The sequence below is a fragment of the Limanda limanda genome, chromosome 3, assembly GCF_963576545.1.
Source record: "Limanda limanda chromosome 3, fLimLim1.1, whole genome shotgun sequence".
NCBI lineage: Eukaryota > Metazoa > Chordata > Actinopteri > Pleuronectiformes > Pleuronectidae > Limanda > Limanda limanda.
The window spans coordinates 1,559,264-1,582,998 of NC_083638.1; the positions used below are offsets into that span (position 1 = coordinate 1,559,264).

General features: G+C 42.3%; 2 protein-coding genes across 2 annotated transcripts; both read right to left on the reverse strand.

Annotated features, from left to right (window-relative positions):
* Window positions 1-438: 438 nt before the first annotated feature.
* Window positions 439-8,477, reverse strand: LOC132998786 (up-regulator of cell proliferation-like). The gene is made up of 4 exons (XM_061068532.1): window positions 8,366-8,477; window positions 6,526-6,600; window positions 734-5,430; window positions 439-492 (listed from the first exon to the last, which is right to left on the reverse strand). The coding sequence occupies exons 1-3, from the start codon at window positions 8,475-8,477 to the stop codon at window positions 758-760; spliced, it is 4,860 nt and encodes a 1,619-aa protein (XP_060924515.1). The 3' UTR covers window positions 439-492; window positions 734-757.
* Window positions 8,478-10,121: 1,644 nt separating this feature from the next.
* Window positions 10,122-18,149, reverse strand: LOC132998788 (up-regulator of cell proliferation-like). Its single transcript, XM_061068535.1, has 4 exons — window positions 18,038-18,149; window positions 16,198-16,272; window positions 10,406-15,102; window positions 10,122-10,164 (listed from the first exon to the last, which is right to left on the reverse strand). Exons 1-3 carry the CDS (start codon window positions 18,147-18,149, stop codon window positions 10,430-10,432), a joined length of 4,860 nt encoding a protein of 1,619 aa, XP_060924518.1. The 3' UTR covers window positions 10,122-10,164; window positions 10,406-10,429.
* Window positions 18,150-23,735: the final 5,586 nt, after the last annotated feature.

The window sequence follows — 23,735 nt, forward strand, 5'->3', positions numbered from 1 at the left end:
CATCACCATGCACATCTGTTTCTCTGCCCTGAACTATGTAAAGTAATATAAAAGATAATTCATCATATACACAAACATACGACAACAAAAAGGAACAAAAATACAGATAAAAAATATACATACAGACATTTATTTTGACATTTCTGGTTTATGTCTTTTATCGCTCGAGGGCTAGTGACTATTGACACCGTAAAAAAAAAAAAGGCCAAAAAATAAATCATCGAAGAGTCATGAAAAAAATAAAATGCACAGAGGTCCAAACTAACTCTGTTGTTCTTTCTTTATTTTCACTGAAACACATTGGTTGATTAATCACATTAACAAAAAAGATACACAAGAGTAAAACAAACCAAACAATAATCTCTTGCACAGATTCCCCCCAAAATAGTAATTTGTCTTGAAGCTGAATTAGACTGAAGACTTGTAGTTCTCTGAACTTGCTTTCAGACCTGCACGGAGGTCCAGACATGTTCCTGAGACTTTCTGGAGAGGCTGTAAGTGAGAACGTAGAGAATGTGAGAACACAGCAGGAAAATGTCCAGAACATTCACAGAAAGTGAGTGGGCGTGTTGATGACGTTTCTAATGTAAGATGTGAAACTGGAAGAAAACAAATACCTATAAACAAAGTCTGGACATTTCCAGAGTCTATGTCAAAAAATAGTTGAGTAAAGATAATATTTCATCCAAGTGAATGTGAATCTATTGCTGCATATTAAATTGGACTGAATTACCTGATGTGTTCAGTTGTACTTTGTTCACTTCATGTTGAAGGCGTCTCTCAAACCCTTCAGAGCTTGTTCCTTTGTGAGTCCCCTCCAGGCCTCTGGGACATCAGCTGGTTCGGCTTTGTATTCTTCAGCAAATCTGTCATTGTATTGCACCAGGACGTACTTCCAGTAGTCAGAGGCCTCTATGGTGCGGTCTGGAGGAATGATCCAGTCTGGATAGTACTTGTTGTAGTCCTTGTAAGGATGCCACTCCCCTTTGGTGTCTGGTTTTTTGAATGAACGATCACTGTGCACTTCAGTTGTACACAGTGAATCAACCAGCTTCTTACTTGAGTCATACCTTAAATTTCCAAGACCTTGTGGCCGATGAATGGCTGCATGATGCTGCTTGTGTTCTTTGCCACCGGCCTCACAGGGAGCCTTACAAAATGGACACTGTCGTCCACAACCAAACACTCGCTTGAAAAGCTCATCCTGTGGTTTGATTGGAAGCTTGTTCAGAGTCTCAGTGATGTCATCAGAGTTTGAGAACTCCTCTTCCAGTTGGCCCTTCAGCTCCTTCATTGAGATCTTGAGACACTTAATGAATGAATGACATGAGCTTTGGATCAGAAACAAGGTGGTTTCTTCAGCCTCCACTGACAGTGAGATGTCTTTGACCAAATGTTTGCGCATGTTGCTGATTAGCGTTGTGATGCTTTCCTTGTTATCTGGCAGCGGAGCACCATCTTCTCCTATTGCTGCCTGATCTATCGCTTCTGATATTTTTTTGTCGATGAATTGTAGATTGTTGTTCTTCAGTTTGCACAAAGTCTTGTCCTCTGACATCTTTTGCAGGATTTGCTCAAATATCCAATACTTAACATATGATTCATAGTTAGTAATGTACCTGAGAAAACTCTTGAAGTCTTCCTGTAGCAGCAACTCTTTCTGAATGTTGTACTGGAAGATTGTGCGAGAACTATACTCTGCTGAATGGGAACCTGTCAGAATGTCATCCACAATGTTTACTCCCAGAGATCCACAGATGAACTGTTTCACAGCAGGTTTGATACAAGACTGGACAAAATTGTTTGCTTTGCGTTGGCAGTCATCTTGCTTTTGGTATAAATCAAGAAAATCTGACAGATACTGAGTCTTGTACTTTTCCAGCTGAGTGTGAGGATTATTATCTGACAAGAATCTTTTGTGCATTTTGACAAATTCCCTTGAAGCAATGCCACAAATGTGAAGTTTCAGGTCAATCTCAAACTTTATATTTGTTTTGTGATGGGTGTAACCTTGTTTAAGGGATTCATCGATTTTTTCTAGAAGATCCTTTGTGAAAGAGTCCTGGTAATCTCCATCGGTCTTTACCTTATCACGTACAAACCTTGTACAAGAGTCAATGATTCGGTCTGCAACGCTCTGCAAATCTCTTATGCACGTATCTTTGAACTTCTGCAGAAAAGTTCCTACATGCTTATGTTTAGTTTTAAATGGACCTGCCCCCATTTCCTTTAGGTCTGTTACTTTCTTCAAAGCCTCATTGACGTTTCTATTACAGAAGTCTTTTCTCAGCTGCCTCAGGACGCATGCTGCAATGTCTCGCTCTCTCAGGCCGGACACGTTTCCAGTGGCTTCAGCCCACATCTTTTCAAACTCTTGTGTCAGCTCTTCCTTAGTCAGAGTTGACGCGTCGCAGTCACTCAGAAGCTTCATGACCTTCTGTTCAATCACACCTCTGTATTCTCTCTGAATGTCCTGAACCTTTTTTAAACTTAGTTTTAGTTCTAGGATGCAATCCAGTTTTGCCAACACATAACGTTTGATTTCATCTGCAAGGCCTTTGACACTGTTTAAAAAGTCCTCTTTGTATTTCTCTATCAGATGAGCTCGTTTGCCTTTCATCTTGTAGTAGTCGTAGAGTTTTCCAGTCATTTTTGTTTGTTGGTCAGTTATTTTGTTCGACACCTCAGATTTTTTTCCTCCAACTAATCTGTTCCAAGTTTCTACCTCAGATTCATTGTCAGCATTCAAGATTTCTACCTCTGCTTGTGTTTGCCAGGTCAGAATCTCTTTTCTGAACTCCCATTCCCACTGATTGAACTCTTTGCACAAGTTGTCATAGGTATGAGCCACAAGAGTGTTTCTGAAACTGAAGATGAAGTTCTCATATTTCACTGCCTTCCAGAGACTCTTCATCCATTCCAGAAACTCTGGGATCTGCGACACTTCATTGCCCGGGTCCTTCTTCACTGTTTGCAAAAGGTTTTTCTTGAAATGTGCTACAGCTTCACTGTAACCTGTGTTCACTGGTGCCATTGGTGGAGTTCCATGCCAGAGTCCTGGGATGTTCCAGTTGTTCTTGTCCATGTCATAGTCCAGCACATCAGTGAACTCTTTGATAGAAGGTTTATTTTCAATTTCAGCTGCGATTTGAGTCATTTCATTGAGTTGGTCCAGGAGATGTTTTCTATCTGCCATGTTCTTGTCATGAGCTGAAACTGATGAAACATTCTGGTGAACAAAATGACAAACTGGCTTTTTTCCAATTTCTTTCATCCTCAAGAATGCGTGCACTGCAATTTGCAGGACATCTTTCATTTCTGTTGAGTTTTCCGTTGCGATGTTGATGATGGTGGCATCACTCAAGCCAATGACAAAGGTTGCTAACTGGTTGTCGTGCTCGTAACTGTCCTCTAGTTGTGCCAGTTCAGGAGACTTAAGACCCTCTGTGTCAATGAGGACAATAAAATCACAGTTTAACTCGCTTTTCAAATCCTCTCCAACTTTGAGGAAGAGCATGAAAGCTCCTCTTGTGCATCTGCCGCTGCTGACGGGAAACTGCACACCAAACATGGTGTTGAGGAGCGCTGACTTACCGCTGCTCTGAACACCCAACACAGTCAGTACAAACAGTCTGCTCCTCTGTCCAACCTTCTTGTGAAGCTCCATCAGTACGTCTGTCACCCATCTCTCTGGGACGTTGGAGGCATCTCCGTCCAAAAGCTCTAAAGGATATCCATCCAACAGCATTTCAGCTACCAAACCAGGGAGGTTGGATATTTCATCAGCTGTTGAGCTGCTGGTTGAGAACTCGTAGATCAGTCCCATCTCTCTCATGTAATGCTCTGTTCCTAAAGAGCTATCCAATAAAGCTTGGTCTAACTCTGCTATGAGTTTAACTTCTTTCTTCTCGCATTGCTCTTTGAATTTGTGACGTAACACAGAGAGTTCGACTCTTGAATGTGTATTAAACTTCAGTTTCATCCACTTCAGGAAAACATCTCTTTTCACTTTGTCACTTGTAGATAAGCACTTGATGAAAGTCTTCATTCCTTTGGAGGCATCAGAATTTTGTTGCTTCTTTCTGATTTGTCTTTTCTCTTCCTGTAGTTGACATTTTTTGTCTTCAAGGCCAGAATCACCAGATTTCTTCAGTCTACACTCTTCCTTTTCCAACTTTGACAACCTCTTCCAGTTCGCTCCTTGCAAAGTAAGATTTAGTTTTTTATAGTCTGGTATACTTCGCACTCCAATGTCGTCTATGATCTCCTCAGCTGCTTTTCTCTGTGCGTCAGTTTTGCTTTCGTCCACAGACAGACCAAGTTCAACAGCTATTCCAACCATATCTACAATGCTCATGGGGTCTTTCACATCTGACAGGGATGCCTTGATGACCTCACACAGTTTCTTTGAGAACTCTGCCACCTTTAGCCTCTGGTCTTTGACCTTTACTCTGTTCTTTGGTAAACCTAATTCATCCACCAATCTCTTCACAGACATCATCTCCTCTCTGGCATTCCCTCCCTTTTGATTGACGACTAAGAAGAGTTTGGATTTCACATCTTGAAGAGAAGATAGAATCCTGTGCTCACTTTCTTCAACGCTGTCCAGAAACACAAAGGTAGCTGTTGAAACTTGAAAGAGAAAGTTGAATTGTGTGAGTGATTCACAAATGTCCCCTCGCAAATTTGCAAAGGCAGTAGGCTCAGAAAAAATGTCAAGTTGTTCCCCGCCAGAGGGAAGGTACCAGCAAACCTCAACAAGACCATTCGCAATTTCTCTTTTGACTGCCCCCCCTTCCACATCTCTGTGTATGAAGATGTTGCAGTTCTGTTGCCCACTGCTGAGGACATGATTCAAAATCTGGGACTTGGATAAACTACTGTTCTTCAGCCTCACAAAGGAGAAGAATGGTATATTTGCTTGGACAATGTTGTCTTCAACAAACCCTCTTGATTCAGACATTTCATGTGGACACCACTCTTTGACGATGTCTCTCAGAGCCCACAGCATCAGGGTACACTGACTCTTGTGGCCGCGGGGCAACAGCAGTGGAAGAGAGAACTGGCACATTGACATCTTGAGGGCCATTTCCTGCTGCAGGAAGCTGTCAGCGCAATGGAAGAGAGCGACTATGAGGTCCAGGGGGTTAACCTCATCATCTCTAGAGTAATCAGCGGTGTAAAGGTCTTCATCAGAGAGATCATTGTCTTCCTCAATGTTTTCCTCTGGCCTGATTGATGATTGTATTGAGCTCCTGCATTCTGCGTTTATTTCGAACAGTTTCCTGAGGAAACTCCATGGTATTTCCTCCAGCGATAAAACTGCTTTTTCCTCAATACTATTTTTGTTGATCTCAAAGAGAGACCGTAGACTGAGTTTGTTGGGATACAATTCCTCCAGTCCAAGTTTGACGAGAAAGTTCAACAGGGCTGTCAAAGAGAAAGAGAACATACATTTTAGAAATTCACGACTGGCACCACCAGTGTCACATTCTGTAAATCTTTCTTGTGAATAACATTTGGGAGCAAAGACTTCATTCACATGAAACCAAAATTATTTATTGTTACATATAGGAATCCCAAGATGACTGAGCAACATCGGCCTGAAGGGACATGTTGTCCTCGAGCTGCCTCTCTCAGGTCTTGTAGAGGAGTTTAAATTCACCAAAACAAGGCGTGAGACTCTCTCAGAGTCCAGAGACAAATATATAAGGGCTGTTTGACTATCATTGACAACAGGACAAAAATGGAAACCAAAAGAAGCAACCCAACAGGTGAAAGCAGCACTCTAGCACACTGACATTATGGGTCACGTTAAAAACGGATTAGGTAGTCTGGGCCTAGGTCAGAGTCAATTGGTAGTCCTGGAAATCTGGCATTAGGAAGAGGCAGCAAGATTTGTGAAGGCCTTCACTCAAGCAAGACAGGGGCAGTGGATGAGATGGGAAATCATAGAGAAAAGATAGATCAGCTGGGAATGGAAGCTAGCAGGATTAGCTTCCTGCTTCGAGCAACCTATGACGTCTTTCCCTCACCCAAAAACCTACAGCAGTGGCTGAAGGAAGATCCATCCTGCCAACTACGCTACCCTCATCCTCACTGGTTGTAAAATATGTCTCTCCCAAGGAGACACAACCAGGTACTCACATGCCTTGCAGCAACCATAGACACGAAGAGAATTGCTACCAATGCCTTGACATCCAAAACATCAAACGCAGTTCAAAGGAAAACTTTTGTCTGTGAGGGGGAACAAGGGCAGAGAGGTTCTCCTCCATCTGACCATTCCTGTTCAGATGGAGGAGAACCTACCACCGTAACACAGGACCTGATACACTGGTCCAACACCCTGCACGTCGTCTACTTCGTAGAATTAACCCAAGTTTTTAACGTCCTCAGCTGGAGGACAGAATTCAGTATAAATTTGGCTACAGCTTTGTGCCCATTCACGCAACAAGCATGCAGATCTCAACATATTGCTTTGTAAGCTCTCTGTGTCCATACACAAATAAAAGTTGAATGAGTTACCTGCATGCTCTTCACTTTCTGGGTCTCTTGTAGACATGGTCAAAGCCTTCCCTTTATTCCTCTGTGCGTCAAAATCTGGAGAAAAATATATAAAATATATATTAACTCGTAAGTTTCACAAAACAAGATTTTAAATCTGTGTTTGTCTGTGTATGTGTGCCTGTGAAGATGTCAATAGAACTGAACCCTAAACAAATTCAGTGTGTTATTGTTGGGGTGGGGGCAGGAGCAGTTTGGGCCAGATATTTTGCTTCACACTATGACTTATAATAACCGTTGCTGCTTGGTGTTAATCTTGGTGTAAATCTTGAAGTTGGTTAGAATGTGTGTGCGTCACATGCTGGTCAGTCTCACACCTGTCTTGATAAGAGGTCTGATAAGAGCCGCTGCCTGTTGTGGGAACTGTAAATCTGTGGCATACTATACACTGTACTTTAACTTGTTCTCATACCTAACTTTTCATATTAAAGCATATCTCCTTAGCTTAAGTCAACATCACACATAGTTCAAGCAGCTAGAAAGGCGTTGTTTTGTTTGGAGGATGCGAATGTTTACACAAACAGAACATACAGCCGATAGAACAGGAACACAATATTCTTTACTCCAATGAGAACAGCACTGACCCACAAGGCGTCAGCTGAGTCAAAGCTTGTTTATGTGAAGACTTAACACTATCAGAGGAGGAGCGAGACTGGGAGCGGCTGCTCGTTATTTCCTGATTCCAGAGCCAAGAGACTGGAACTACGCCTGCGAACCATCGAGGAAGAACCAAGACTAAATCACGGCAACCCCCCCTCGTTATTGACCAATCCTTTTCTACCTACTGTTATAAATATTACAACCGCTGTCCATGCGGTGCGACTCTCGACTGCCCGGTGCTGCTAGAGGGCCGGGGCTGTACTGTGTTGCTGTGCTGTAACTTTTCATACCTTTTCATTGCTTCTTAGTAAATACTTGTGGAACCAAACCGAGACCGGCTCTTCTCATATTTGGAATAAAAGAACACGAACATTTCCACAAAGCCAAATATCGTTATTCTACAGACTCAAACATTGTCGATTTTTGGATTAGTTTGTGGCCAAGATGTTATAGAATTTAATTGACGAATCCCTTTGTCCAATTCAAAAATGTATTTTCTGACTTACAGCAACAGGTTCAAATTGTCTTTATTTGAACCTGTTGCTAGTCTTAACCGTCAAATTAAGTTCAGTAAGTATCTACAAAAATATTTCTTACTGAACTATCCATCGTATTGTGACTTTCATCATTTTCTTAAGGAAGTCCTGTATTGTTAGCCTGACGTTGTTGTATCATAATTCTAGTCAGAATATGAGTCTGATACTGCTCCATTGGGCTGTGATTATGGGGCGTATTTCAACCGAACCAGGAAAAAAAATGCCTCTTCGCTCAATTGGATAAACCTGCAACCAATCAGAGCAACGTAGTATGTGACGTATGTTAAGCGACATTGTGAGTTATACACTAAGTCAGACAGTCAAGACTTTCTCTTACCATTTGTAAGTAGGGGTGTCACGATACCATAAATTCAGAAGTCCGTGCCAATACCAGTCAAATTACACGATTCTCGATGCCAATTTCGATACCACGGTAAAAAAAGACAACAACACAGCGTGTTTCCTCATTGAGATCTTTATTACAAGATGAACAACTCTTGTGGCAGTTAAACAGAATCCGTTCAATGGTTACACTTGTAAATATGCGCTGCTGTCCTCCTAAGCCCCGCTGAGAGAGCAGCTAGCCGCTGAGAGCTAGCTGGATCTGACGGCTCTCGACCTCTCAGTCTGGTTGTTGTAACGCCCTCACTCCCGGAACTCCTCACCAAGACCCGGGTCTGTCCGGGTTCCCATCCCCGTGGACTGACGGTCCGTGTGCTGACATGAAGACGAGCAGCGGAGGCTGAGCTCCGGGCTGCTTCCTCCAACTTCTAGCATCCTCGCTGTGCTGCGTTCAGGGCAACTCGGGTATCCGACCTCCTGCCGAATAGCAAACATGCAATAGTTTTATCGATGAAAAAAAAATCCACCTCGTCGGAGGTGGATTTTGAGCATCACTACTTCCAGCCTCCATTTCTCTGAACAGGGATTTTACTCAGAACTGAAACCAGGCTCCTCCCACCAAATCCAATCAAATCAGACTTTATTGTCATTTTGCCAGACATACAACAGCAGTGCAGGCAGAATGAAATGGTGTTTCCCTGGGATCCCTCGATAAGATAAAGAAACTAAAGGGTTTCACACGTTCAAATACAGAATTAAGAACACACATCACACTCCAGGCAAGTTTGTGTGTGTGTGTGTGTGTGTGTGTGTGTGTGTGTGTGTGTGTGTGTGTGTGTGTGTGTGTGTGTGTGTGTGTGTGTGTGTGTGTGTGTGTGTGTGTGTGTGTGTGTGTGTGTGTGTGTGTGTGTGTGTGTGTGTGTGTGTGTGTGTGTGTGTGTGTGTGGTTCAGCTGGTTTCCCTTTGGCCTGTGCTGATTGGATACATTGGAGATGTGCCTTGGGTGCCCCCTTGTGGCTGTTTTACCCCAAGTGGCAGGTGAGTGATGTGTTGCTGCAGAGTTTCCTGTGTGTCCCACCATGTTGCATCAACAGTGGATAAGCACTGAATGCAGAACGCTAACCAAAATGGTTTTCATGGTATCGTTTGATAATTTATGAAAAACACATTTGTGATCAGAAAAAACACTCTGATCAACTGACTCATCATTTATTGAAGCTTGTATATTCGTCACATTATCAAAATGTCATTCGCTTATTTAGTCGACATCTAAACATGAGCAGAAAGTCCCAAAAATAAAAACGTACAAAGACAATTTGTGCTTCACCATCATCATCATCATCATCATCAGCATCATCATCATCGTCCTTGGTACTGTACTTGTCATTTAGAACAGAGCATGTTAATAATGGAAAAATACATTTTAATCAGAAGAATAGAATTAAGTTAATCCTTAACAATATGTGAATAACAATATTTACTTGAGCAAACTTAAACAACTTAAAAAATAAAAGTAACAATATAAATAACAGTATATTACTGAGTATTTCTTAGTGTATTGTACATCACCATTGTTTTCATTATAGTCACTACATACAAAGAGATAATACATTCATAACTTCAACATCCACATCACCATGCACATCTGTTTCTCTGCCCTGAACTATGTAAAGTAATATAAAAGATAATTCATCATATACACAAACATACGACAACAAAAAGGAACAAAAATACAGATAAAAAATATACATACAGACATTTATTTTGACATTTCTGGTTTATGTCTTTTATCGCTCGAGGGCTAGTGACTATTGACACCGTAAAAAAAAAAAAGGCCAAAAAATAAATCATCGAAGAGTCATGAAAAAAATAAAATGCACAGAGGTCCAAACTAACTCTGTTGTTCTTTCTTTATTTTCACTGAAACACATTGGTTGATTAATCACATTAACAAAAAAGATACACAAGAGTAAAACAAACCAAACAATAATCTCTTGCACAGATTCCCCCCAAAATAGTAATTTGTCTTGAAGCTGAATTAGACTGAAGACTTGTAGTTCTCTGAACTTGCTTTCAGACCTGCACGGAGGTCCAGACATGTTCCTGAGACTTTCTGGAGAGGCTGTAAGTGAGAACGTAGAGAATGTGAGAACACAGCAGGAAAATGTCCAGAACATTCACAGAAAGTGAGTGGGCGTGTTGATGACGTTTCTAATGTAAGATGTGAAACTGGAAGAAAACAAATACCTATAAACAAAGTCTGGACATTTCCAGAGTCTATGTCAAAAAATAGTTGAGTAAAGATAATATTTCATCCAAGTGAATGTGAATCTATTGCTGCATATTAAATTGGACTGAATTACCTGATGTGTTCAGTTGTACTTTGTTCACTTCATGTTGAAGGCGTCTCTCAAACCCTTCAGAGCTTGTTCCTTTGTGAGTCCCCTCCAGGCCTCTGGGACATCAGCTGGTTCGGCTTTGTATTCTTCAGCAAATCTGTCATTGTATTGCACCAGGACGTACTTCCAGTAGTCAGAGGCCTCTATGGTGCGGTCTGGAGGAATGATCCAGTCTGGATAGTACTTGTTGTAGTCCTTGTAAGGATGCCACTCCCCTTTGGTGTCTGGTTTTTTGAATGAACGATCACTGTGCACTTCAGTTGTACACAGTGAATCAACCAGCTTCTTACTTGAGTCATACCTTAAATTTCCAAGACCTTGTGGCCGATGAATGGCTGCATGATGCTGCTTGTGTTCTTTGCCACCGGCCTCACAGGGAGCCTTACAAAATGGACACTGTCGTCCACAACCAAACACTCGCTTGAAAAGCTCATCCTGTGGTTTGATTGGAAGCTTGTTCAGAGTCTCAGTGATGTCATCAGAGTTTGAGAACTCCTCTTCCAGTTGGCCCTTCAGCTCCTTCATTGAGATCTTGAGACACTTAATGAATGAATGACATGAGCTTTGGATCAGAAACAAGGTGGTTTCTTCAGCCTCCACTGACAGTGAGATGTCTTTGACCAAATGTTTGCGCATGTTGCTGATTAGCGTTGTGATGCTTTCCTTGTTATCTGGCAGCGGAGCACCATCTTCTCCTATTGCTGCCTGATCTATCGCTTCTGATATTTTTTTGTCGATGAATTGTAGATTGTTGTTCTTCAGTTTGCACAAAGTCTTGTCCTCTGACATCTTTTGCAGGATTTGCTCAAATATCCAATACTTAACATATGATTCATAGTTAGTAATGTACCTGAGAAAACTCTTGAAGTCTTCCTGTAGCAGCAACTCTTTCTGAATGTTGTACTGGAAGATTGTGCGAGAACTATACTCTGCTGAATGGGAACCTGTCAGAATGTCATCCACAATGTTTACTCCCAGAGATCCACAGATGAACTGTTTCACAGCAGGTTTGATACAAGACTGGACAAAATTGTTTGCTTTGCGTTGGCAGTCATCTTGCTTTTGGTATAAATCAAGAAAATCTGACAGATACTGAGTCTTGTACTTTTCCAGCTGAGTGTGAGGATTATTATCTGACAAGAATCTTTTGTGCATTTTGACAAATTCCCTTGAAGCAATGCCACAAATGTGAAGTTTCAGGTCAATCTCAAACTTTATATTTGTTTTGTGATGGGTGTAACCTTGTTTAAGGGATTCATCGATTTTTTCTAGAAGATCCTTTGTGAAAGAGTCCTGGTAATCTCCATCGGTCTTTACCTTATCACGTACAAACCTTGTACAAGAGTCAATGATTCGGTCTGCAACGCTCTGCAAATCTCTTATGCACGTATCTTTGAACTTCTGCAGAAAAGTTCCTACATGCTTATGTTTAGTTTTAAATGGACCTGCCCCCATTTCCTTTAGGTCTGTTACTTTCTTCAAAGCCTCATTGACGTTTCTATTACAGAAGTCTTTTCTCAGCTGCCTCAGGACGCATGCTGCAATGTCTCGCTCTCTCAGGCCGGACACGTTTCCAGTGGCTTCAGCCCACATCTTTTCAAACTCTTGTGTCAGCTCTTCCTTAGTCAGAGTTGACGCGTCGCAGTCACTCAGAAGCTTCATGACCTTCTGTTCAATCACACCTCTGTATTCTCTCTGAATGTCCTGAACCTTTTTTAAACTTAGTTTTAGTTCTAGGATGCAATCCAGTTTTGCCAACACATAACGTTTGATTTCATCTGCAAGGCCTTTGACACTGTTTAAAAAGTCCTCTTTGTATTTCTCTATCAGATGAGCTCGTTTGCCTTTCATCTTGTAGTAGTCGTAGAGTTTTCCAGTCATTTTTGTTTGTTGGTCAGTTATTTTGTTCGACACCTCAGATTTTTTTCCTCCAACTAATCTGTTCCAAGTTTCTACCTCAGATTCATTGTCAGCATTCAAGATTTCTACCTCTGCTTGTGTTTGCCAGGTCAGAATCTCTTTTCTGAACTCCCATTCCCACTGATTGAACTCTTTGCACAAGTTGTCATAGGTATGAGCCACAAGAGTGTTTCTGAAACTGAAGATGAAGTTCTCATATTTCACTGCCTTCCAGAGACTCTTCATCCATTCCAGAAACTCTGGGATCTGCGACACTTCATTGCCCGGGTCCTTCTTCACTGTTTGCAAAAGGTTTTTCTTGAAATGTGCTACAGCTTCACTGTAACCTGTGTTCACTGGTGCCATTGGTGGAGTTCCATGCCAGAGTCCTGGGATGTTCCAGTTGTTCTTGTCCATGTCATAGTCCAGCACATCAGTGAACTCTTTGATAGAAGGTTTATTTTCAATTTCAGCTGCGATTTGAGTCATTTCATTGAGTTGGTCCAGGAGATGTTTTCTATCTGCCATGTTCTTGTCATGAGCTGAAACTGATGAAACATTCTGGTGAACAAAATGACAAACTGGCTTTTTTCCAATTTCTTTCATCCTCAAGAATGCGTGCACTGCAATTTGCAGGACATCTTTCATTTCTGTTGAGTTTTCCGTTGCGATGTTGATGATGGTGGCATCACTCAAGCCAATGACAAAGGTTGCTAACTGGTTGTCGTGCTCGTAACTGTCCTCTAGTTGTGCCAGTTCAGGAGACTTAAGACCCTCTGTGTCAATGAGGACAATAAAATCACAGTTTAACTCGCTTTTCAAATCCTCTCCAACTTTGAGGAAGAGCATGAAAGCTCCTCTTGTGCATCTGCCGCTGCTGACGGGAAACTGCACACCAAACATGGTGTTGAGGAGCGCTGACTTACCGCTGCTCTGAACACCCAACACAGTCAGTACAAACAGTCTGCTCCTCTGTCCAACCTTCTTGTGAAGCTCCATCAGTACGTCTGTCACCCATCTCTCTGGGACGTTGGAGGCATCTCCGTCCAAAAGCTCTAAAGGATATCCATCCAACAGCATTTCAGCTACCAAACCAGGGAGGTTGGATATTTCATCAGCTGTTGAGCTGCTGGTTGAGAACTCGTAGATCAGTCCCATCTCTCTCATGTAATGCTCTGTTCCTAAAGAGCTATCCAATAAAGCTTGGTCTAACTCTGCTATGAGTTTAACTTCTTTCTTCTCGCATTGCTCTTTGAATTTGTGACGTAACACAGAGAGTTCGACTCTTGAATGTGTATTAAACTTCAGTTTCATCCACTTCAGGAAAACATCTCTTTTCACTTTGTCACTTGTAGATAAGCACTTGATGAAAGTCTTCATTCCTTTGGAGGCATCAGAATTTTGTTGCTTCTTTCTGATTTGTCTTTTCTCTTCCTGTAGTTGACATTTTTTGTCTTCAAGGCCAGAATCACCAGATTTCTTCAGTCTACACTCTTCCTTTTCCAACTTTGACAACCTCTTCCAGTTCGCTCCTTGCAAAGTAAGATTTAGTTTTTTATAGTCTGGTATACTTCGCACTCCAATGTCGTCTATGATCTCCTCAGCTGCTTTTCTCTGTGCGTCAGTTTTGCTTTCGTCCACAGACAGACCAAGTTCAACAGCTATTCCAACCATATCTACAATGCTCATGGGGTCTTTCACATCTGACAGGGATGCCTTGATGACCTCACACAGTTTCTTTGAGAACTCTGCCACCTTTAGCCTCTGGTCTTTGACCTTTACTCTGTTCTTTGGTAAACCTAATTCATCCACCAATCTCTTCACAGACATCATCTCCTCTCTGGCATTCCCTCCCTTTTGATTGACGACTAAGAAGAGTTTGGATTTCACATCTTGAAGAGAAGATAGAATCCTGTGCTCACTTTCTTCAACGCTGTCCAGAAACACAAAGGTAGCTGTTGAAACTTGAAAGAGAAAGTTGAATTGTGTGAGTGATTCACAAATGTCCCCTCGCAAATTTGCAAAGGCAGTAGGCTCAGAAAAAATGTCAAGTTGTTCCCCGCCAGAGGGAAGGTACCAGCAAACCTCAACAAGACCATTCGCAATTTCTCTTTTGACTGCCCCCCCTTCCACATCTCTGTGTATGAAGATGTTGCAGTTCTGTTGCCCACTGCTGAGGACATGATTCAAAATCTGGGACTTGGATAAACTACTGTTCTTCAGCCTCACAAAGGAGAAGAATGGTATATTTGCTTGGACAATGTTGTCTTCAACAAACCCTCTTGATTCAGACATTTCATGTGGACACCACTCTTTGACGATGTCTCTCAGAGCCCACAGCATCAGGGTACACTGACTCTTGTGGCCGCGGGGCAACAGCAGTGGAAGAGAGAACTGGCACATTGACATCTTGAGGGCCATTTCCTGCTGCAGGAAGCTGTCAGCGCAATGGAAGAGAGCGACTATGAGGTCCAGGGGGTTAACCTCATCATCTCTAGAGTAATCAGCGGTGTAAAGGTCTTCATCAGAGAGATCATTGTCTTCCTCAATGTTTTCCTCTGGCCTGATTGATGATTGTATTGAGCTCCTGCATTCTGCGTTTATTTCGAACAGTTTCCTGAGGAAACTCCATGGTATTTCCTCCAGCGATAAAACTGCTTTTTCCTCAATACTATTTTTGTTGATCTCAAAGAGAGACCGTAGACTGAGTTTGTTGGGATACAATTCCTCCAGTCCAAGTTTGACGAGAAAGTTCAACAGGGCTGTCAAAGAGAAAGAGAACATACATTTTAGAAATTCACGACTGGCACCACCAGTGTCACATTCTGTAAATCTTTCTTGTGAATAACATTTGGGAGCAAAGACTTCATTCACATGAAACCAAAATTATTTATTGTTACATATAGGAATCCCAAGATGACTGAGCAACATCGGCCTGAAGGGACATGTTGTCCTCGAGCTGCCTCTCTCAGGTCTTGTAGAGGAGTTTAAATTCACCAAAACAAGGCGTGAGACTCTCTCAGAGTCCAGAGACAAATATATAAGGGCTGTTTGACTATCATTGACAACAGGACAAAAATGGAAACCAAAAGAAGCAACCCAACAGGTGAAAGCAGCACTCTAGCACACTGACATTATGGGTCACGTTAAAAACGGATTAGGTAGTCTGGGCCTAGGTCAGAGTCAATTGGTAGTCCTGGAAATCTGGCATTAGGAAGAGGCAGCAAGATTTGTGAAGGCCTTCACTCAAGCAAGACAGGGGCAGTGGATGAGATGGGAAATCATAGAGAAAAGATAGATCAGCTGGGAATGGAAGCTAGCAGGATTAGCTTCCTGCTTCGAGCAACCTATGACGTCTTTCCCTCACCCAAAAACCTACAGCAGTGGCTGAAGGAAGATCCATCCTGCCAACTACGCTACCCTCATCCTCACTGGTTGTAAAATATGTCTCTCCCAAGGAGACACAACCAGGTACTCACATGCCTTGCAGCAACCATAGACACGAAGAGAATTGCTACCAATGCCTTGACATCCAAAACATCAAACGCAGTTCAAAGGAAAACTTTTGTCTGTGAGGGGGAACAAGGGCAGAGAGGTTCTCCTCCATCTGACCATTCCTGTTCAGATGGAGGAGAACCTACCACCGTAACACAGGACCTGATACACTGGTCCAACACCCTGCACGTCGTCTACTTCGTAGAATTAACCCAAGTTTTTAACGTCCTCAGCTGGAGGACAGAATTCAGTATAAATTTGGCTACAGCTTTGTGCCCATTCACGCAACAAGCATGCAGATCTCAACATATTGCTTTGTAAGCTCTCTGTGTCCATACACAAATAAAAGTTGAATGAGTTACCTGCATGCTCTTCACTTTCTGGGTCTCTTGTAGACATGGTCAAAGCCTTCCCTTTATTCCTCTGTGCGTCAAAATCTGGAGAAAAATATATAAAATATATATTAACTCGTAAGTTTCACAAAACAAGATTTTAAATCTGTGTTTGTCTGTGTATGTGTGCCTGTGAAGATGTCAATAGAACTGAACCCTAAACAAATTCAGTGTGTTATTGTTGGGGTGGGGGCAGGAGCAGTTTGGGCCAGATATTTTGCTTCACACTATGACTTATAATAACCGTTGCTGCTTGGTGTTAATCTTGGTGTAAATCTTGAAGTTGGTTAGAATGTGTGTGCGTCACATGCTGGTCAGTCTCACACCTGTCTTGATAAGAGGTCTGATAAGAGCCGCTGCCTGTTGTGGGAACTGTAAATCTGTGGCATACTATACACTGTACTTTAACTTGTTCTCATACCTAACTTTTCATATTAAAGCATATCTCCTTAGCTTAAGTCAACATCACACATAGTTCAAGCAGCTAGAAAGGCGTTGTTTTGTTTGGAGGATGCGAATGTTTACACAAACAGAACATACAGCCGATAGAACAGGAACACAATATTCTTTACTCCAATGAGAACAGCACTGACCCACAAGGCGTCAGCTGAGTCAAAGCTTGTTTATGTGAAGACTTAACACTATCAGAGGAGGAGCGAGACTGGGAGCGGCTGCTCGTTATTTCCTGATTCCAGAGCCAAGAGACTGGAACTACGCCTGCGAACCATCGAGGAAGAACCAAGACTAAATCACGGCAACCCCCCCTCGTTATTGACCAATCCTTTTCTACCTACTGTTATAAATATTACAACCGCTGTCCATGCGGTGCGACTCTCGACTGCCCGGTGCTGCTAGAGGGCCGGGGCTGTACTGTGTTGCTGTGCTGTAACTTTTCATACCTTTTCATTGCTTCTTAGTAAATACTTGTGGAACCAAACCGAGACCGGCTCTTCTCATATTTGGAATAAAAGAACACGAACATTTCCACAAAGCCAAATATCGTTATTCTACAGACTCAAACATTGTCGATTTTTGGATTAGTTTGTGGCCAAGATGTTATAGAATTTAATTGACGAATCCCTTTGTCCAATTCAAAAATGTATTTTCTGACTTACAGCAACAGGTTCAAATTGTCTTTATTTGAACCTGTTGCTAGTCTTAACCGTCAAATTAAGTTCAGTAAGTATCTACAAAAATATTTCTTACTGAACTATCCATCGTATTGTGACTTTCATCATTTTCTTAAGGAAGTCCTGTATTGTTAGCCTGACGTTGTTGTATCATAATTCTAGTCAGAATATGAGTCTGATACTGCTCCATTGGGCTGTGATTATGGGGCGTATTTCAACCGAACCAGGAAAAAAAATGCCTCTTCGCTCAATTGGATAAACCTGCAACCAATCAGAGCAACGTAGTATGTGACGTATGTTAAGCGACATTGTGAGTTATACACTAAGTCAGACAGTCAAGACTTTCTCTTACCATTTGTAAGTAGGGGTGTCACGATACCATAAATTCAGAAGTCCGTGCCAATACCAGTCAAATTACACGATTCTCGATGCCAATTTCGATACCACGGTAAAAAAAGACAACAACACAGCGTGTTTCCTCATTGAGATCTTTATTACAAGATGAACAACTCTTGTGGCAGTTAAACAGAATCCGTTCAATGGTTACACTTGTAAATATGCGCTGCTGTCCTCCTAAGCCCCGCTGAGAGAGCAGCTAGCCGCTGAGAGCTAGCTGGATCTGACGGCTCTCGACCTCTCAGTCTGGTTGTTGTAACGCCCTCACTCCCGGAACTCCTCACCAAGACCCGGGTCTGTCCGGGTTCCCATCCCCGTGGACTGACGGTCCGTGTGCTGACATGAAGACGAGCAGCGGAGGCTGAGCTCCGGGCTGCTTCCTCCAACTTCTAGCATCCTCGCTGTGCTGCGTTCAGGGCAACTCGGGTATCCGACCTCCTGCCGAATAGCAAACATGCAATAGTTTTATCGATGAAAAAAAAATCCACCTCGTCGTGCGCGCCGAGTTGCATCGCCATGCCTTGATCGCGTTCCGCTGTTCCTCTTTCAAAATGAATGCGCTGTCGATGTCTTCTAAAACAGACTCAATGGCAGCTTCTACACATCTCAGCTCTCCAGCGGCAGGCATGTTTGTTGAAAACGAATTCAACCCAAGCGCTCTTTGGTGCCGTGGTTGATTACGTTAATGTTGATCATCTGTCCATCATCATATAAAGCCCTCCCTGACAATTTGATTGGTCCGAACAGCTTCTGTTCGGGCATAGTTTCTCCCCAAGCGAGCAATGCCAGACCAAACTTCCCGACCTCAAATGTTGTGGGCGGGGCTAAGTTCGTCTGGCACCCAGGCTACTGTATTGTATGTATTGTATATATATATTGTACTTATAAATCACAGTCCACCTGGAAACGTTCGTACGTGGATCTGCCTCAAAATCCGCCCTGCACACGCCCACTTTACACCATAAAAGGTCAATGCAAAACACGGCGTGAATATCAAATGATGCTGCTGACCAATGGGTTTCCACCGTGAGTCCTGACGGAGTCACAGTATCCAGCGATGAGAGAGGAAGTGAAACTTTCTTACACTGACATCGAGGTGTTTGTTAGTGAGGTGGAGGAGAACAGCGATTTTATGGCACAGCAGTGATGTCACTTATAAGGCCAATACACTGATACTCTGCTGCTGCTGTGGATAACACAATATGTGAGAGTGAAGACGAGAGAAAGAACCGAGCCTGAAATAAAAAAAATGATCCAATTCAAAGGTGGAGGCAAAAAAAACACACTCTCAGAATTTGAGGGAACTTGGTGTATTGTCTGTTTGTATTTTATTCATCCAAAACTGCAGGATTATTAAATTCAGAGACTGCTGAAAACTATCTATGAAATTTAACAGAATTATTATTATTATATGCTGGTGTTTGTCCTGGGATGGTTTGGATCTGTGTGATACTGGACTCATTTCAGCACAAAGTTCACAGATCACAGATCAGTGGAATCTATATAAGCTGATAAGACATCGCTGAACCCTCGCTTCCTCCTCCTCCTTCCATTCACCTGCACACATCACGCAGAATCACGCACCAGTGTCAAGGCAGTATTTTTATATTTAGAGCAGTGGTCACCAACCTCCTCGAATCCAAGATCACCGAGTGTAACTGTCAGCTAAACCGGCCAGTGTATGCAGACTGTTTTATTCTTTTATTTTAGGGTTGGGCTTATTTTGTTCTTATGTTCAACTACGGTTTGGATTATTTTCAGTTTTATGTTGTTGTCTTTTACACGTAGCGACTCCCCTCGCATCATTACCTGCAGCAAAGGAGCGGACGGTTTTATTCGACACACCAGATCCCTCGTTCCGCCCCAGTGCAATAAAATACCGGCCGTACAGCCCGGCACACATAGGAGCGGAAACCAAACCGGACGCCAGCTTTGAGGCATTTCTCTGACTTAAAGAACGATCCAAACAACTACAGCTTAACACCCCTCGCAAGCGGAACGAGGTAAGAAAGCTGGTCTCATTCACTTTGCTGCGGGTAGTGCGGAAGGGAGTCGCTATGTCACGCTAACGCGTCAGATGTGTCTCACGTGGTGATTTGTTTGTTTATTGTATTTTAACGTTCGTGTTTGGTTTTAATGATTAAAATCATTTGTAACTTGTAACTGTCAATACAGTTTTACGGTGTCACTACGGCAAGCCAGATGTGAAAATAAGAGCCGTGTAACATCAGTTGAAGAGACTCAGCGTTTGTATGGAGAAGCGGGGGGGCCGTTACACCGAGACCTTATTTAGAGCAGTGATCACCAACCTCCTCGAACCCAAGATCACCGAGATCTACCACCCTGATATCTTCCAAGAAACCCACTTAGGAGGGTCAGATTTATTATTATTTTTTGCAATTTGTCTTTAAGGCTGAATGTACAAGAAATCTTCTCCAGTGTTTACGGTAAGCGTGCTGCGTCATTTCGTCACTTCCTGTTATTGCCACGGGACACGGGTGGTGTAGTCGCTATCTGAATTAGCTCCTCCGCTAAACACAACTGTCTTTCTGTTCTACTACGGCTAAAATCACCGGTATATAGTTAAGGACCCTCACATACCAGCCCCTCCTCTCTGGTGCTTTGTGATTCTGTGTTCTGTTTAAATCTCACACTCATAGTTTTAGCAGCGATGTGTTCTCTCTCTCCCTCTCGCTCCACCGCTCTCTCCTGCTCCGAGTGTCTCATGTTTACTTACTCCTCCGCCTCCATTAACAGTAGTGGTAAATGTAATAAATGTAGTATGTTGGTAGACATGGAGGCGAGGCTTAGCAACTTAGAAGCTCGGCTCCTCAGCTTAGAACCCCCGTTAGCTATAGTTAGCCGGCCCGTGCTAGCCGCAGCGAAAATACCTAGCTTAGCTTCAGCTAGCAGTCCCTTGACTTGCCCCGGGCAGCCGGGAGCCCAGGGTGGCTGGGTGACGGTCCGGAGGGGGCATAGTACCACCCATAGAAAGCCCACGATTAAAGACCCACCAGCTCACGTCTCAAATAGATTTTCTCCACTCAGCGACGCACCCGCTGAGAATCAAACTCTGGTTATTGGCGACTCGGTTCTCAGAAACGTGAGATTAGCGACACCAGCGGCCATAGTCAATTGTATCCCGGGGGCCAGAGCCGGCGACATCCAATCCAAATTGAAGCTGCTGGCTAAAACTAAACGTAAATACAGTAAAATCGTAATTCACGTCGGCAGCAACGACTCCCGGCTTCGTATGTCGGAGGTCACTAAAGTTAATGTTGAGTCTGTGTGTGCTTTTGCTAAAACGATGTCGGACACAGTAGTTTTCTCTGGCCCTCTCCCTAACACTACAGGTGATGACATGTTTAGTCGCATGTTTTCTTTTAACCGCTGGCTGTCGAGGTGGTGTCCTGTAAACGGTGTGGGCTTTATAGATAATTGGCAAACTTTTTGGAGGAAACCTGGTCTTGTTAGGAGAGACGGCGTTCATCCCACTTGGGATGGAGCAGCTCTCTTATCTAAGAATATTACTAAGTCTATCACATGACAACCCAGAGTTGGGACCAGGAAGCAGAGCTGCAGTGCTAATCACTTCTCTGCGCTCCCTCTGGATCAGTCACACAACCGCATAGAGACTGTCTCTGTCTACCGTCCGATTCAATTATTTAAATTAAACAATAACAGAGCGAGAACTCACAATAATCTCATACAAATTAACACAACCTCTGGAACAACACAGGAAACTAAGACTTTCAAATGTGGTCTTTTAAACATTAGATCACTGTCCTCAAAGGCTATTTTAGTTAATGAACTAGTCTCAGACTACAATATAGATGTAATGTCCCTTACTGAGACGTGGCTGCATCCTGATGAATATGTCAGTTTGAATGAATCTACTCCCCCCAGTCATATAAATTCACACGTTCCCAGGGAACTCGGGCGAGGAGGTGGAGTTGCTGCTATTTTTAACTCCAGTCTATCAATTAATCCTAAACCTAAATTTAGCTACAACTCATTTGAATGTCTTGTTCTTAATCTTCCACGTCAATCCAGGAAACACCAACAGCCAATCATATTTGCTGTAGTTTATCGTGGTCCTGGGGCTTATACTGAATTTCTAACAGAATTCCCTGAGTTTTTATCAAACCTAGTCCTAAAGACAGATAAATTATTATTGTTGGTGACTTTAATATTCATGTTGACAATAATAAAGATAGCCTGAGCGTAGCATTTATTTCAATACTAGACTCAATTGGTTTCAGTCAGTGTGTACATCAACCTACTCATTGTTGTAACCACACACTTGACCTTGTGTTATCATACGGTGTCAAAATTGAACATTTAACAGTACTTCCGCGCAATCCAGTACTATCAGACCATAATTTAATAACCTTCGATTTTTCACTATCTGAATATATGCCCCTAATAAAAAACTCATTTTCTAGATGTCTACCTGATAGTGCTGTAGCTAAATTTAAGGAAATAATTCCGATTACATTTAAACCCGTATTATCCGTCGACATAAACAACAAATTCTTTAAAAACCCGAGCTCTATTGAGATTGACCACTTCGTAGAAAGCTCTGCAGACTCATTACGATTAACATTAGTGTCAAATAGCGCCTCTAAAAAAGAAATGTGTAAAACATAGTAAATTAGCTCCGTGGTATAATTCCAAGACACATGAGTTGAAACAAATATCAAGAAAAATAGAAAGGAAGTGACGCTCCAGCAACAGTGTTGAAAATCTCCTAGACTGGAAGAGTAGTGTTACAGAATATAAAAAGGCTCTCCACAAAGCAAGAGCTGCCTATTACTCAAAACTAATAGAAGAGAATAAAAACAACCCCAGGTTTCTCTTCAGCACTGTAGCCAGGCTGACAGAGAGTCACACCTCCACCGAACCCAGTATTCCTCCATCCCTAAATAGCAATATCTTTATGACCTTTTTTAATGATAAAATTCTAACTATTAGAAATAAAATCAATCATCTCCTGCCCTCAATTGGCACTAATACCCTCCCAACAATTGAGATCTCAGAAACGGCTGAGAATCCTTCCCATTACTTAGACAGCTTCTCTCTGATCACCCGTGATCAGTTTACCAAAATAGTCTCAGGTTCTAAACCAACAACCTGTATTTTAGATCCGATTCCAACTAAATTACTTAAAGAAATTCTGCCCCTAATAGATAATTCGTTACTTAACACAATCAATCTGTCATTATCATCAGGTTATGTACCACAGTCTTTTAAAATAGCTGTAATCAAACCCCTACTCAAAAAACCCACCCTAGACCCAGAGGTTTTAGCAAATTACAGGCCAATATCTAATCTCCCCTTCCTATCTAAAATCTTAGAAAAAGTTGTAGCCAATCAGCTGTGTGAGTTTCTCCAGGAAAATAATATATATGAAGACTTTCAGTCTGGGTTTAGAACCAATCACAGCACAGAGACAGCCCTGGCAAAAGTCACTAATGACCTTCTAATAGCTTCAGATCAGGGACTTGTGTCTGTCCTTGTTCTGTTAGATCTCAGTGCAGCATTCCACACAATTGACCATCAAATTTTATTAGAGAGACTAAAACAGTTAATTAACATTAAAGGAACGGCCTTAAACTGGTTTAAATCTTATTTTGCTGATCGCTCCCAATTCGTTCAAATCAATGATGAGTCATCGGTGCGCACCAAAGTTAACCATGGTGTCCCACAGGGGTCTGTGCTCGGCCCAATTTTATTCTCATTATATATGCTTCCACTAGGAAACATTATCAGGACACACTCGGTAAATTTTCACTGTTATGCGGATGACACCCAGTTATATTTGTCAATAAAACCTGATCAAAGTAATCAATTAACTAAACTTCGAGCATGTCTCAAGGACATAAAAACCTGGATGACCCGCAATTTTCTCTTATTAAACTCAGATAAAACAGAGGTTATAATACTCGGCCCTAAACACCTTAGAGATACATTATCTAATGA

What these genes read in the sequence shown, in the direction of transcription:
- LOC132998786 (XM_061068532.1), bottom strand. Translation starts at nt 8,477, where the DNA reads ATGCTAGAAGTTGGAGGAAGCAGCCCGGAGCTCAGCCTCCGCTGCTCG. An exon ending in CCGGACAGACCCGGGTCTTG is followed by an intron (nt 6,601 to 8,365) that starts GTGAGGAGTTCC and finishes ATTTTTCTCCAG; the next exon opens with ATTTTGACGCACAGAGGAAT. An exon ending in AGAAAGTGAAGAGCATGCAG is followed by an intron (nt 5,431 to 6,525) that starts GTAACTCATTCA and finishes TCTCTTTGACAG; the next exon opens with CCCTGTTGAACTTTCTCGTC.
- LOC132998788 (XM_061068535.1), bottom strand. Translation starts at nt 18,149, where the DNA reads ATGCTAGAAGTTGGAGGAAGCAGCCCGGAGCTCAGCCTCCGCTGCTCG. An exon ending in CCGGACAGACCCGGGTCTTG is followed by an intron (nt 16,273 to 18,037) that starts GTGAGGAGTTCC and finishes ATTTTTCTCCAG; the next exon opens with ATTTTGACGCACAGAGGAAT. An exon ending in AGAAAGTGAAGAGCATGCAG is followed by an intron (nt 15,103 to 16,197) that starts GTAACTCATTCA and finishes TCTCTTTGACAG; the next exon opens with CCCTGTTGAACTTTCTCGTC.